We start from the raw sequence: 14,699 nt of genomic DNA, 5'->3' as shown, positions 1-14,699 counted from the left end.
CTTCACGGTTGGGATGGTGTTCTTGGGGTTGTACTCATTCTTCTTCTTCCTCCAAACACGGCGAGTGGAGTTTAGACCAAAAAGCTCTATTTTTGTCTCATCAGACCACATGACCTTCTCCCATTCCTCTTCTGGATAATCCAGATGGTCATTGGCAAACTTTAGACGGGCCTGGACATGCGCTGGCTTGAGCAGGGGGACCTTGCGTGTGCTGCAGGATTTTAATCCATGACGGCGTAGTGTGTTACTAATGGTTTTCTTTGAGACTGTGGTCCCAGCTCTCTTCAGGTCATTGACCAGGTCCTGCCGTGTAGTTCTGGGCTGATCCCTCACCTTCCTCATGATCATTGATGCCCCACGAGGTGAGATCTTGCATGGAGCCCCAGACTGAGGGTGATTGACCGTCATCTTGAACTTCTTCCATTTTCTAATAATTGCGCCAACAGTTGTTGCTTTCTCACCAAGATGCTTGCCTATTGTCCTGTAGCCCATACCAGCCTTGTGCAGGTCTACAATTTTATAATAATAATAATAATATGCCATTTAGCAGACGCTTTTATCCAAAGCGACTTACAGTCATGCGTGCATACATTTTTGTGTATGGGTGGTCCCGGGGCTCGAACCCACTACCTTGGCGTTTCAAGCGCCGTGCTCTACCAGTTGAGCTACAGAGGACCACTTTTTATCCCTGATGTCCTTACACAGCTCTCTGGTCTTGGCCATTGTGGAGAGGTTGGAGTCTGTTTGATTGAGTGTGTGGACAGGTGTCTTTTATACAGGTAAAGAGTTCAAACAGGTGCAGTTAATACAGATAATGAGTGGAGAACAGGAGGGCTTCTTAAAGAAAAACAAACAGGTCTGTGAGAGCCGAAATGCTTACTGGTTGGTAGGTGATCAAATACTTATGTCATGCAATAAAATGCAAATTAATTACTTAAAAATCATACAATGTGATTTTCTGGATTGTTGTTTTAGATTCCATCTCTCACAGTTGAAGTGTACCTGTGATTTACATTTACATTTTAGTCATTTAGCAGACGCTCTTATCCAGAGCGACTTACAGTTAGTGAATACATTTTTTCTTTTATACTGGCCCCCCATGGGAATCGAACCCACAACCCTGGCGTTGCAAACGCCATGCTCTATCAACTGAGCTACATCCCTGCCGGCCATTCCCTCCCCTACCCTGGACAACGCTGGGCCAATTGTGCGCCGCCCATGAGTCTCCCGGTCGCGGCCGGCTGCAACAGAGCCTGGATAGAAATTACAGACCTCTACATGCTTCGTAAGTAGGAAAACCTGCAAAATCGGCAGTGTATCAAATACTTGTTCTCCCCACTGTATATATATATAATTATTATTATTATTTTTTTTTTTTTTATTTTGGGGGGGAGCTGTGGTCCACAATGACCCTGTTCTGGGTCCGAATCCAGTCAGCGGTCCGCCAGTTGAGTATGGAGGGATTAGTCTTCTCTTTACAGCAGGAGCCATTTGCTTTCCAACCTGTGTTTTTCTGCGATTGTATTTGAAATATTAACGAATTAACGAAGAGGCAACTCGAATGAACTTTGATAGCTTTTATTCAAAATTGATCCATTGCAAAAAGTAACAATTATTTTTTATGCTAAGAGCGGTAATAGATCTGGCCAAATAGGTTCCTATTTTGTTGCCTTACAACCTGGAATTAAAATGGATTTTTGGGGGGCTTGTATCATTTGATTTACACAACATGCCTACCACTTTGAAGATGCAAAATATGTTTTATTGTGAAACAAACCAGAAATAAGACAAAAAAACTGAAAACTTGAGCGTGCATAACTATTTACCTCCCCAAAGTCAATACTTTGTAGAGCCACCTTTTGCAGCAATTACAGCTGCAAGTCTCTTGGGGTATGTCTCTATAAGCTTGGCACATCTTGCCACTGGGATTTTTGCCCATTCTTGAATGCAAAACTGCTCCAGCTCCTTCAAGTTGGATGGGTTCCACTGGTGTACAGCAATCTTTAAGTCATACCACAGATTCTCAATTGGATTGAGGTCTGGGCTTTGACTAGGCCATTCTAAGACATTTAAATGTTTCCCCTTAAACCACTCATGTGTTGCTTTAGCAGTATGCTTAGGGTCATTGTCCTGCTGGAAGGTGAATCTCCGTCCCAGTCTCAAATCTCTGGAAGACTGAAACAGGTTTCCCTCAAGAATTTCCCTGTATTTAGCGCCATCCATCATTCCTTCAATTCTGACCAGTTTCCCAGTCTCTGCCGATGAAAAATATCCTCACAGCATGATGCTGCCACCACCATGCTTCACTGTGGGGATGGTGTTTTCAGGGTGATCAGAGGTGTTGGGTTTGTGCCAGACATAGCGTTTTCCTTGATGGCCAAAAAGCTCAATTTTAGTCTCATCTGACCAGAGTACCTTCTTCCATATGTTTGGGGAGTCTCCCACATGCCTTTTGGCGAACACCAAACGTGTTTGCTTATTTTTTTCTTTAAGCAATGGCTTTTTCGGCCCACTCTTCCGTAAAGCACAGCTCTGTGGAGTGTACGGCTTAAAGTGGTCCTATGGACAGATACTCCAATCTCCGCTGTGGATCTTTGCAGCTCCTTCAGGGTTATCTTTGGTCTCTTTGTTGCCTCTCTGATTAATGCCCTCCTTGCCTGGTCCGTGAGTTTTGGTGGCCGGCCCTCTCTTGGCAGGTTTGTTGTGGTGCCATATTCTTTCCATTTTTTAATAATGGATTTAATGGTGCTCCGTGGGATGTTCAAAGTTTCAGATGTTTTTTATAACCCAACCCTGATCTGTACTTCTCCACAACTTTGTCCCTGACCTGTTTGGAGAGCTCCTTGGTCTTCATGGTGTCACTTGCTTGGTGGTGCCCCTTGGTTAGTGGTGTTGCAGACTCTGGGGCCTTTCAGAACAGGTGTATATATACTGAGATCATGTGACAGATCATGTGACACTTAGATTGCACACAGGTGGACTTTATTTAACTAATTATGTGACTTCTGAAGGTAATTGGTTGCACCAGATCTTATTTAGGGGCTTCATAGCAAAGGGGGTGAATACATATGCACGCACCAGTTTTCCGTTATTTTTATTTTTTTGTTATTTGAAACAAGTTATTGTTTTCATTTCACTTCACCAATTTTGACTGTTTTGTGTATGTCCATTACATGAAATCCAAATAAAAATCAATTTAAATTACAGGTTGTAATGCAACAAAATAGGAAAAACGCCAAAGGGGATGAATACTTTTGCAAGGCACTGTATATCTCTCCACACCCCATCTCACGTCCTCACCCCATTCTCTCCTACCTTCAATCACATCCACATCTACACTTGGTTTTGGAAACAGCCATGGAGGAACGTTCCCCAATAACATTGGCGGCCCTATCTCTCTCTCCTCCAGTCCATTTCTACCACTTTCTGCCCAATTGTCCACCCGTATGCCCTCTGCTTACCCACTCCTCGCTCCCAACATTCCCCAGTTGCCGTGACCGCAGGATGTCCTTCTGAATTCCCTTTCAACCTTGCCCAGTACGCTAATGCAAGTTTGTCCCACCTTATCCTCTGTGGCAGTTCCCCACTATCCACCTGCAAGGCCTCAACAGGTGTCGTCCTGAAGGTACCCACACACAATCTCCGGGCCCTTGACTGTATCCAATCCAGGCGCTGTAATACCGTTTTGGCTGCCCACCCATATACAAAGCACCCATAATCCAAAGATGACCTGATCAATGCCTGATACATACACAACAGTGTTTGGCTATCCAACCCCCAATCATATCCTGCCACTGTTCTCATGAGGTTCAGCACCTTCCAAAATCTTAATTTCAATATACTCAACATCTCTTCCATGTAAGCCTCTCATCAAACCACATACCTAAATACTTAAACTCAGACACCAAGTTATTTGTTTCTGGCCATTTTGAGCCTGTAATCGAACCCACAATTGCTGATGCTCCAGATACTCAACTAGTCTCAAGAAGGCCAGTTTTATTGCTTCTTTAAATCAGCACAACAGTTTTCAGCTGTGCTAACATAATTGCAAAAGGCTTTTCTAATGATCAATTAGCCTTTTAAAATAAACTTGGATTAGCAAACACAACGTGCCATTGGAACACAGGACTGATGGTTGCTGATAATGGGCATCTGTACGCCTATGTAGATATTCCATAAAAAAATCAGCTGTTTCCAGCTACAATAGCCATTTACAACATTAACAATGTCTACACTGTATTGCTGATCCATTTGATGTTATTTTAATGGACAAAAATATTGCTTTTCTTTCGAAAACAAGGACATTTCTAAGTGACCCCAAACTTTTGAACGGTAGTGTATAACTGCCCGCCATAGCGGGATCTTTACCTGGTTTTACAAATGGCGACACCACCGCACGTTTCCACCCAGCAGGGACAGTGGGGAAAAAAAGTATTTAGCCAGCCACCAATTGTGCAAGTTCTCCCACTTAAAAAGATGAGAGAGGCCTGTAATTTTCATCATAGGTACACGTCAACTATGACAGACATAATGAGGAATTTTTTTTCCAGAAAATCACATTGTAGGATTTTTAATGAATTTATTTGCAAATGATGGTGGAAAATAAGTATTTGGTCAATAACAAAAGTTTCTCAATACTTTGTTATATACCCTTTGTTGGCAATGACACAGGTCAAACGTTTTCTGTAAGTCTTCACAAGGTTTTCACACACTGTTGCTGGTATTTTGGCCCATTCCTCCATGCAGATCTCCTCTAGAGCAGTGATGTTTTGGGGCTGTCGCTGGGCAACACACACTTTCAACTCCCTCCAAAGATTTTCTATGGGGTTGAGATCTGGAGACTGGCTAGGCCACTCCAGGACCTTGAAATGCTTCTTACGAAGCCACTCCTTCGTTGCCCGGGCGGTGTGTTTGGGATCATTGTCATGCTGAAAGACCCAGCCACGTTTCATCTTCAATGCCCTTGCTGATGGAAGGAGGTTTTCACTCAAAATCTCACGATACATGGCCCCATTCATTCTTTCCTTTACACAGATCAGTCGTCCTGGTCCCTTTGCAGAAAAACAGCCCCAACGCATGAAGTTTCCACCACCCTGCTTCACAGTAGGTATGGTGTTCTTTGGATGCAACTCAGCATTCTTTGTCCTCCAAACACGACGAGTTGAGTTTTTACCAAAAAGTTATATTTTGGTTTCATCTGACCATATGACATTCTCCCAATCCTCTTCTGGATCATCCAAATGCACTCTAGCAAACTTCAGACGGGCCTGGACATGTACTGGCTTAAGCAGGGGGACACGTCTGGCACTGCAGGATTTGAGTCCCTGGCGGCATAGTGTGTTACTGATGGTAGGCTTTGTTACTTTGGTCCCAGCTCTCTGCAGGTCATTCACTAGGTCCCGCCGTGTGGTTCTGGGATTTTTGCTCACCGTTCTTGTGATCATTTTGACCCCACGGGGTGAGATCTTGCGTGGAGCCCCAGATCGAGGGAGATTATCAGTGGTCTTGTATGTCTTCCATTTCCTAATAATTGCTCCCACAGTTGATTTCTTCAAACCAAGCTGCTTACCTATTGCAGATTCAGTCTTCCCAGCCTGGTGCAGGTCTACAATTGTGTTTCTGGTGTCCTTTGACAGCTCTTTGGTCTTGGCCATAGTGGAGTTTGGAGTGTGACTGTTTGAGTTTATGGACAGGTGTCTTTTATACTGATAACAAGTTCAAACAGGTGCCATTAATACAGGTAACGAGTGGAGGACAGAGGAGCCTCTTAAAGAAGAATTTACAGGTTTGTGAGAGCCAGAAATCTTGCTTGTTTGTAGGTGACCAAATACTTATTTTCCAACATAATTTGCAAATAAATTCATAAAAAATCCTACAATGTGATTTTCTGGATTTTTTTTCTCTCAATTTGTCTGTCATAGTTGATGTGTACTAATGATGAAAATTACAGGCCTCTCTCATCTTTTTAAGTGGGAGAACTTGCACAATTGGTGGCTGACTAAATACTTTTTTCCCCCACTGTATCACCCCAGTCCTCCACACCTTATTATACAACCCTAACACTGCTTCCAACACACTGTTCGGTGCATGCTTAAACATCACATAACACACCCTATCTTCTCCAGGAGCAGTCCGCCCGCATCCCTCCTTCGCCAATGTCATCTGATACATAGAGAACTCTGCATCCATAGCTTCTCCTGACTCCCCTTTTCTCTTTAAGACATCTCCATGCTCCTTTAACTTTTCCTTACGTCTCTTCTTACTCTCATCACATAGGTGCTCACATGCACCACCTAGGACATTTGCCTTTTCTTTACTTGATACAGCTGTGACGTTTCTTTTACCAACACTGGAATTCCAGCATTTTTACCCTTCCCTATCATTTTCAAAACATTTTCCAAACCGCACCAATTTCGGTCCCTCTACCAATAGTGGAGCAAAATTCCTGCCATGCCTCCCTTTTCGCCATTTTAATCATTCTTCTTGCCATCACTCTCTTCCTTTGATACTCCATGAGAGTCCTTTCTGTCAAGCAATTCTTAAGTTCCCGTAGAGCTCTATTCCTTTCCTGCACCACCTTTGAGCACTCATCTGTCCACCACGGCACCACCTGCCGTCTTCCTCCCCAGAACACTCTGGAACAGTCCCGTCTGCAGCTGATATAATTACAGACGTTACTGCCTCAGCGCACTCATCCACAGACCCCTCCATTGATAACTTTTGTCCCCGCCCAGGTACTTGAACATCTTCCAGTTAGCTTTCTCAAAGCACAACCTCATGTTATTGCCTCTACTCTGCATACACACATCAATATTGACATGACATCCAGCCAGAAAATGATCACTCCCTACCGTGGTTTCTCGCATCACTTTCCATTCACACCTCCCTGCCACCGCCGCAGATACCAATGTCAAGTCCAAGGATGACTCTGTACCCCTCACCACACTGATTCTAGTCCCCCTCCCATCATTAACACAAACTAATCCTCTGTTATCCATACATTCTTCAACTATACTACCATTGTTATCTTTATGCGTACTTTCCCAGATTTCATTTTGGGCCTTAAAATCACCATATTACCTTCCTACCCTACACGTCCCATCAATCCATTCGAACTGTGCTAACATGAGAGGTTTGCAGGGGTTATAGAAATTAACTATTACAATGTTACCTCTATTCCTACATATTTCTATCCCCACACATTCCAAATCCTGTATCTCCAGTACGCTGTACACCTTCCCTCTTTAATGAACGTAGCACCACCCACCACCTGACCCCTCCACTCTATCACACCGCACCAAACTGAATTCCGGAATCACAAACTCCAGTTAAGGTTTCAGCCATGCCTCTTGGACACACACTGCATCTGGTACTACATCCATGTCATATACAAACTTCTTAAACTTCTGCCTGTTAGCTATTAAGCTTCTAGCATTCCATTGAAGGACCACAAAAACCATGCTAAATAGGTTGTTCCAACCCATCACCTCTTGGCTGATTCAAAATATCATGCATCATTACTCCAGTTGCTTATGTAATTCCCAGGAAATCTTTGGCAGCGCATACCACCACTTCTATGCTTACAGACTTTTTCTTAACCTGATCACTCATATTCATCACGCTACACATGAAGGCATAGATGCCAACCCTGTTCACCACCAAGGAAGTGAGTTTGTGTTTCTACAGGACCTCCCACCCCCACCTACCGTCAACCAATCATGTCAATGCGGAACTATATGGAGCCTTCTGCATTGTTACAAAATTTCGGAGGCGCACCGCGATGCGATATGGAGCTCAATTTGGCCTCTGTGGTCCTCCTGAGGCGCCGCTATTGCGTCACACCCTCCATATGGTGTCTCCGACCACATTTAAAGATCAAGCATAAATTGGCTCATAGTCGTTAACGTTGTAAAAGTTGTGGAATTGACAGGCTCTTAAAAACACAATATTTGAATAATCAAATCATTATCCAGTATCTCGTTATTTAATATTTCCTTTAGAGAAAAAAAAAGAAGAAAAAAAAATGTTTTTGTGTTGTTTAATTTCAGATTCAAATTAAATAAACGAGGAACGACTCCTTACTCGTTTTGGATCTTGTCATCTAATAGGAAATATGAATTGGGCAAAAAGTACACGGACCTGTAACAAATCATCAAACTTTATTTTGATTCGAACTTTGGCTCAAACTGGGTGAAAACGCCCTTAGACCAGCAGCTAGAGGCGTAGCAAGCCACGCATCGATTGAGCTGCCACTGTCTGGTCTCACTACAAATGCTGCGTTTAAAACAACTTGGTACTGGGAAAAATACCAGGTCAAATCATGACGTCAGTGAACTTCAGGTCGGAGCTCTAGAGAGAGGCCCGAGTTCCCGAGTTGGATGACAGTTCAAATCGATTTTTCCCAGTCGGAGCTAGTTTTTTTCCGAGTTCCCAGTTGATTTGAACGCACTGAACTCGGAAGTCGAAGATTTCCGAGTTCCCAGTTGGTTTGAATGCGGCAATAACATGACCACTACCTTGCTGCTCGACAGTAAGCGAATCGATCAGCAGGCAACTGTAGAATTCAACATGGCTGCCTTGCACGGTCGGTAAGGGAGTTATTTTCATCTCAGAAGCGGATAGCTAGCTTTTTCACTATCTAAATCCAGAGATAAATACATTTTCGTAGCCTGGGCCTCTCAAGCAGACGCAATGGCTCAGTGCGTACAGTCGGTGCAGGAGTTCATCCAGGACTCGTTTGTCCCGATGGTGGCGGTCCTGTGTAGCGAAGATGCGGAGAAAGTGACTCGTAAAAACAACCTGAATTTCTCGGAGCTGCTAAGGCCCTTCTGCCGGTTAACCTCCGAAGGTAAGGGCTTTGACACGCAACAACTTCAGGTTTTTATGTTAAAGACCAACAAATTACACAGGGACATTTTGAACCAAGCTATGTTTGCGGCATTGTGTGTTTTGTGTTCACAGTTGTTAACTAGTTTGCATTAGCATGATGTTGTCCTCCTAGCCAACTAAGCTAACGTTAGCCAATTGCAGTTACCGCCGTCACTTGGCGGCGTCAAGTCAAGTGACAGGAAGGGTGAACCAGCAGTAGCAGACGTGGTGTTGAAACAGGGGCCTTGTCTTGTTTCTTGAATGTGTCACTCGATAGGGCCCACTGACACCCGAGATGTCTGCCATTGTCGTACGGCTGCAACCGTCTTGGGTGCCTTTGTAGTGTTTTCGGCCTCCTCTGTAGCTCAGTTAGTAGAGTATGGCGCTTGCAACGCCAGGGTTGTGGGTTCGATTCCCACGGGAGGCCAGTATGGAAAAATGTATGCACTCACTAACTGTAAGTCGCTCTGGATAAGAGCGTTTGCTAAATGACTGACTCATGTAAATGTAAAAATGTAGTTAGTTAAAATTGCTTTCGTTTCAACGCAGCGGGGAAGAGGCCCAAGTCCACTAGGGGTTGGGAAGGACGACTTGGGAGTTAGCTAAGCTTCGCCTGTCATGCTAATTTGGCTACCTAAATTGTTTAGCTGCGACTTGAAGGAAGGGTGTCTATCTGCTTGTAAGCTATATTAGCTAGTTAGCCAAATTCAGAGGTGCTTAGCCAGCGAACAGCCAGTCATCTTGTGTGACACTGCCACTGACTGAGCAACGCCCAACAACAACATTTGACATAGCTAGTAAGCTCGCTAACTGGCTAAGCAAGCTGGATTCTGAAACAGAAATGGCCATTCAGTTGAACTTGGATTAAGCAGCCACGAGTAGATTACGTTTGTATTCGTAATTCGGTTTAATGCTAGTTTACCACTGGCATTTAAAACGCCAGTTTACTCATGGTCAGACTGACAATCCAATGTCTTGGTTCCTCACTCATTATGTAAACTAGCTAGCTAGCTAGCTACCAACCCACATCCATCGGTACCATATAATATCTATGCAAAGGGCAAGGCCTACCAATCACATCCCCATATCTAGTGTATAGTTTTTCTATGGCTCAAGTGAAATTGGAAAACCGCTGTGTTTTGGAATAAACAAGGCTCTAGGTTTTGATCATCAGGCTGTGATAAACTCACTGCCATAACAGTGTCATTGCCCTATCATAACCCTAGTTGTCCTCTCATAGACACATTTTACATTAGATTAATCAAATGTATAATCTCCCCAAGATAAGCAGAGGGGTAGGAAACAAGGAGTGGCATTCTCACAAAACTCCAGAGAATAACCTCTTGGTCTGTGTGTTTAACTTCCAGGCACATTTAATCTAATTTCTGGAGGAATGTGTCCAGATTGTTGACGGTGCTGACTCGCACAGTGAAGAAGTGCCACATAGAGCTCCACAGTGGAGTCATAATACCCATAAAACCTAGCGGTCAAACAGGGAAATGGTTCATTTTCCACCATTCCATTTTTCCCATAGGGGATTATAGAAACACTTAAAATAAGGACTGTGTTTCGTGTAGACTTACCCTGGCGTGACGTTTTGATAACCATGTAAATCTCTCTCGGGCAAGGTGACTTTCATCAATATATTCAGCTCTATTTACTCTGATTCGAAAATGCCAATTAGAATCAAAGTAGACATTATGCAAAACTACAAATCCCTACAAATGCAAGCTCCTGCATATTATCTCTAGCTGACACCTTTGCTAACAGGTCAGTCAATGGTGACCCGTCATTCAGGGCAGGTGGGGCAGAGCAAACAAACTGGGATGTTTCTGTTTTGCATGTTATTTTGGCATTAATACATGTCACATATCAGTTTGCAAACAATGTCATTTTTATTTATTTATGAGTTAATAAAGCTACATACAAACTTGGTCTCTTTTTTGCTTTCTTGAGTAAGGCAGCCTAGCTCAGTGCTTTCTCTAATGGTGGGGCAGCCAACGGAAAATACGGAGTGTAGGGGTTGGTAATGTTCTCTAGTTGCGTAGTGATTGGCTCAGTGTTCTGTCGCTCATGGGTACACTACATCACAGCCAAATCTAAAGATAGAGCTCGAAAATTCAAGCCCCTTGGGTGCTGCCATAGAGTTACAGTGGGGAAAAAAAGTATTTAGTCAGCCACCAATTGTGCAAGTTCTCCCACTTAAAAAGATGAGAGGCCTGTAATTTTCATCATAGGTACACGTCAACTATGACAGACAAATTGAGAAAAAAAATTCCAGAAAATCACGTTGTAGGATTTTTTTATGAATTGATTTGCAAATTATGGTGGAAAATAAGTATTTGGTCACCTACAAACAAGCAAGATTTCTGGCTCTCACAGACCTGTAACTTCTTCTTTAAGAGGCTCCTCTGTCCTCCACTCGTTACCTGTATTAATGGCACCTGTTTGAACTTGTTATCAGTATAAAAGACACCTGTCCACAACCTCAAACAGTCACACTCCAAACTCCACTATGGCCAAGACCAAAGAGCTGTCAAAGGACACCAGAAACAAAATTGTAGACCTGCACCAGGCTGGGAAGACTGAATCTGCAATAGGTAAGCAGCTTGGTTTAAAGAAATCAACTGTGGGAGCAATTATTAGGAAATGGAAGACATACAAGACCACTGATAATCTCCCTCGATCTGGGGCTCCACGCAAGATCTCACCCCGTAGGGTCAAAATGATCACAAGAACGGTGAGCAAAAATCCCAGAACCACACGGGGGGACCTAGTGAATGACCTGCAGAGAGCTGGGACCAAAGTAACAAAGCCTACCATCAGTAACACACTACGCCGCCAGGGACTCAAATCCTGCAGTGCAAGACGTGTCCCCCTGCTTAAGCCAGTACATGTCCAGGCCCGTCTGAAGTTTGCTAGAGTGCATTTGGATGATCCAGAAGAGGATTGGGAGAATGTCATATGGTCAGATGAAACCAAAATAGAACTTTTTGGTAAAAACTCAACTCGTTGTTTTTGGAGGACAAAGAATGCTGAGTTGCATCCAAAGAACACCATACCTACTGTGAAGCATGTGGGTGGAAACCTCATGCTTTGGGGCTGTTTTTCTGCAAAGGGACCAGGACGACTGATCCGTGTAAAGGAAAGAATGAATGGGGCCATGTATCGTGAGATTTTGAGTGAAAACCTCCTTCCATCAGCAAGGGCATTGAAGATGAAACGTGGCTGGGTCTTTCAGCATGACAATGATCCCAAACACACCACCCGGGCAACGAAGGAGTGGCTTCGTAAGAAGCATTTCAAGGTCCTGGAGTGGCCTAGCCAGTCTCCAGATCTCAACCCCATAGAAAGTCTTTGGAGGGAGTTGAAAGTCTGTTGCCCAGCGACAGCCCCAAAACATCACTGATCTAGAGGAGATCTGCATGGTGGAATGGGCCAAAATACCAGCAACAGTGTGTGAAAACCTTGTGAAGACTTACAGAAAACGTTTGACCTGTGTCATTGCCAACAAAGGGTATATAACAAAGTATTGAGAAACTTTTGTTATTGACCAAATACTTATTTTCCACCATAATTTGCAAATAAATTCATAAAAAATCCTACAATGTGATTTTCTGGATATTTTTTTTCTCATTTTGTCTGTCATAGTTGACGTGTACCTATGATGAAAATTACAGGCCTCTCTCATCTTTTTAAGTGGGAGAACTTGCACAATTGGTGGCTGACTAAATACTTTTTTTCCCCACTGTACATTGGAAGTGCCCATCCAAGAAGGTTGAAGGTCATTGGCCACAGATAAAATGACGTCAAATCAAGTTAAATCTACAGCTGCTTTGATTGGACTGATCATGTCAACATCATCATTTCAAAATCTTAGCTAGCAAGCTAGCAGTCATCAGCATGAATCACGTCGACAATCTACTGGCAAATATTTTTTTATCCTTGTTATATGAAGGTAAGTTATAGATCAAATGTATCGGTGCTCATCGGCCATTGGACATAAACATTACACAACAAGTTGGAAATCGCAAATTCAGCAATGAGTGGATGGGAAGGAGTCAGTGGCGAACTGCAAGCATTGCAAAGCAATCACTAGCCTGCTATTCAGTGGAGTGGGTGTGTGGTCCCAAATCTGGGTTTAAGGGTCTCTTTTCCAACCTTAAAAGGATAAACATTCAACATTGGCCATGGTGTCGATCCATCATGACTTCTGCCGCGCTCAAAACAACTGGAAACTCAGAACTGGGAAATCTGATTTTTAGTGAGTTCAAGACAACTGGGAACTCTGAAAAAAATTAGCTCCAACTGGGGAAAATACGTTTTGAACGGTCATCCAACTTGGAATTGCAAGTCGGGAACTCGGGCCTCTTTCTAGAGCACCGAACTAAAGATCACTGATGTCATCATGATTCAACCTTGCTTTTTTTCCGAATTCCCAGTTGTCTTGAAAGCACCATAAATCCAGAGAATGCCAGACTTTACATTTGTAAATTTTGTAACCTTTTTTTTATTTTAATTTTTTTAGTCATTTAGCAGGTGCTCTTATCCAGAGCGACTTACAGTTAGTGAGTGCATACATTGTCATACTGGCCCCCTGTGGGAATCGAACCCACAACCCTGCTCTATCAACTGAGCTACACAGGACTGTGTAGCTACTTTGATGACAAAATTTGCCCATAAAGGACCACCGCGCCACCTTTCTGTTCAAGTGAGCACAGCCCAACCAGGTGAGTCAAAAAATGTATTGTGTGCTGCAGCATAAATTATGTAATATGCCACGGAGATATGTATACTGTAGCTAAAAAAGTAATACTAAGTGTATGTTGTGTAGTAAGCTGTTAGTAGCCCATGTTCCTCACCCTAATAATTTGGTCCCGTTTCCCCTCCTAATTTCGCATACTGTTCTGACTTGGTGGTGCACATGTAGCCTATAGCCTGTTTTAGAGAAAAGTAATCATCGAGTATTGTAAGAGATTTCATTGTCTGCTTATATGCCCCCTATATTTATCCTACAGTTCTGACTTGGTGTACAGGGAGAATACTGTAAGAACGGTCCATGTTCTGAATTCTGTCGCTGTACATTTCATAAGTGCTGAACAAATAGTTATATTGACTACGTCTGTCCTAGCTCGTTCATTAATGTCTTAATTGAAATTACGGGTTGCCTCTTAGGATTGCCTCATCGTCCCCTTATGCCATAGTTTGTTCATCTCAATTGTCAGTAGAAACCACATTTGTTTAAGCAAGTCAGCCATATCAGCTATGTTTTTTTTTTATAAAGGCAGTAAATGAGGCTTAATGAACTGTTTTGCTGCCAGACAAGGCTCCGCTGATAGCCAGGTGTAGCAGTGGTAAGGTGTTGGGACTCTGCTGTTTGGACACCGTTTGCCTTAAGGAGACTGTTCGGATACCGTGTGGGCACCGTTTGCCCTAAGGAGACTGAAAAGATTTGGCATGGATCCTCAGATCCTCAAAAGGTTCTACAGCTGCACAATCGAGAGCATCTTGACTGATTGCATCACTGCCTGGTATGGCAACTGCTCGGCCTCCGACCGCAAGGCACTACAGAGGGTAGTGCGTACGGCCCAGTACATCACTGGGGCCAAGCTTCTTGCCATACAGGACCTCTATACCAGGCGGTGTCAGAGGAAGACCCTAAAAATTGTTAGACTCCAGCCACCCTAGTCATAGACTGTTCTCTCTGCTACCACACGGCAAGCGGTACCGGAGCGCCAAGTCTAGGTCCAAAAGGCTTCTAAACAACTTCCACCCCCCAAGCCATAAGACTGCTGAACATCTAATGAAATGGCTACCCCCCCCCCCCCCCC

General features: G+C 43.6%; 1 protein-coding gene across 1 annotated transcript in view; it reads left to right on the top strand.

Annotated features, from left to right (window-relative positions):
- The first annotated feature begins 8,562 nt into the window (after positions 1-8,562).
- The window catches only part of LOC311149316 (trafficking protein particle complex subunit 8-like), a 61,345-nt gene continuing 55,208 nt past the window's right edge, over positions 8,563-14,699 (top strand). Inside the window, exon 1 of the mRNA XM_084186461.1 lies at positions 8,563-8,848. Coding sequence (XP_084042587.1) covers positions 8,692-8,848 — 157 coding nt within the window. The 5' untranslated portion in view covers positions 8,563-8,691. The remainder of the gene's footprint in view (positions 8,849-14,699) is intronic.

This window comes from Coregonus lavaretus (assembly GCF_964263955.1).
Source record: "Coregonus lavaretus genome assembly, chromosome: 21".
Classification (NCBI taxonomy): domain Eukaryota; kingdom Metazoa; phylum Chordata; class Actinopteri; order Salmoniformes; family Salmonidae; genus Coregonus; species Coregonus lavaretus.
Note: the sequence above shows the minus strand (reverse complement) of the source record. Positions and strands in the feature narration are given on the sequence as shown.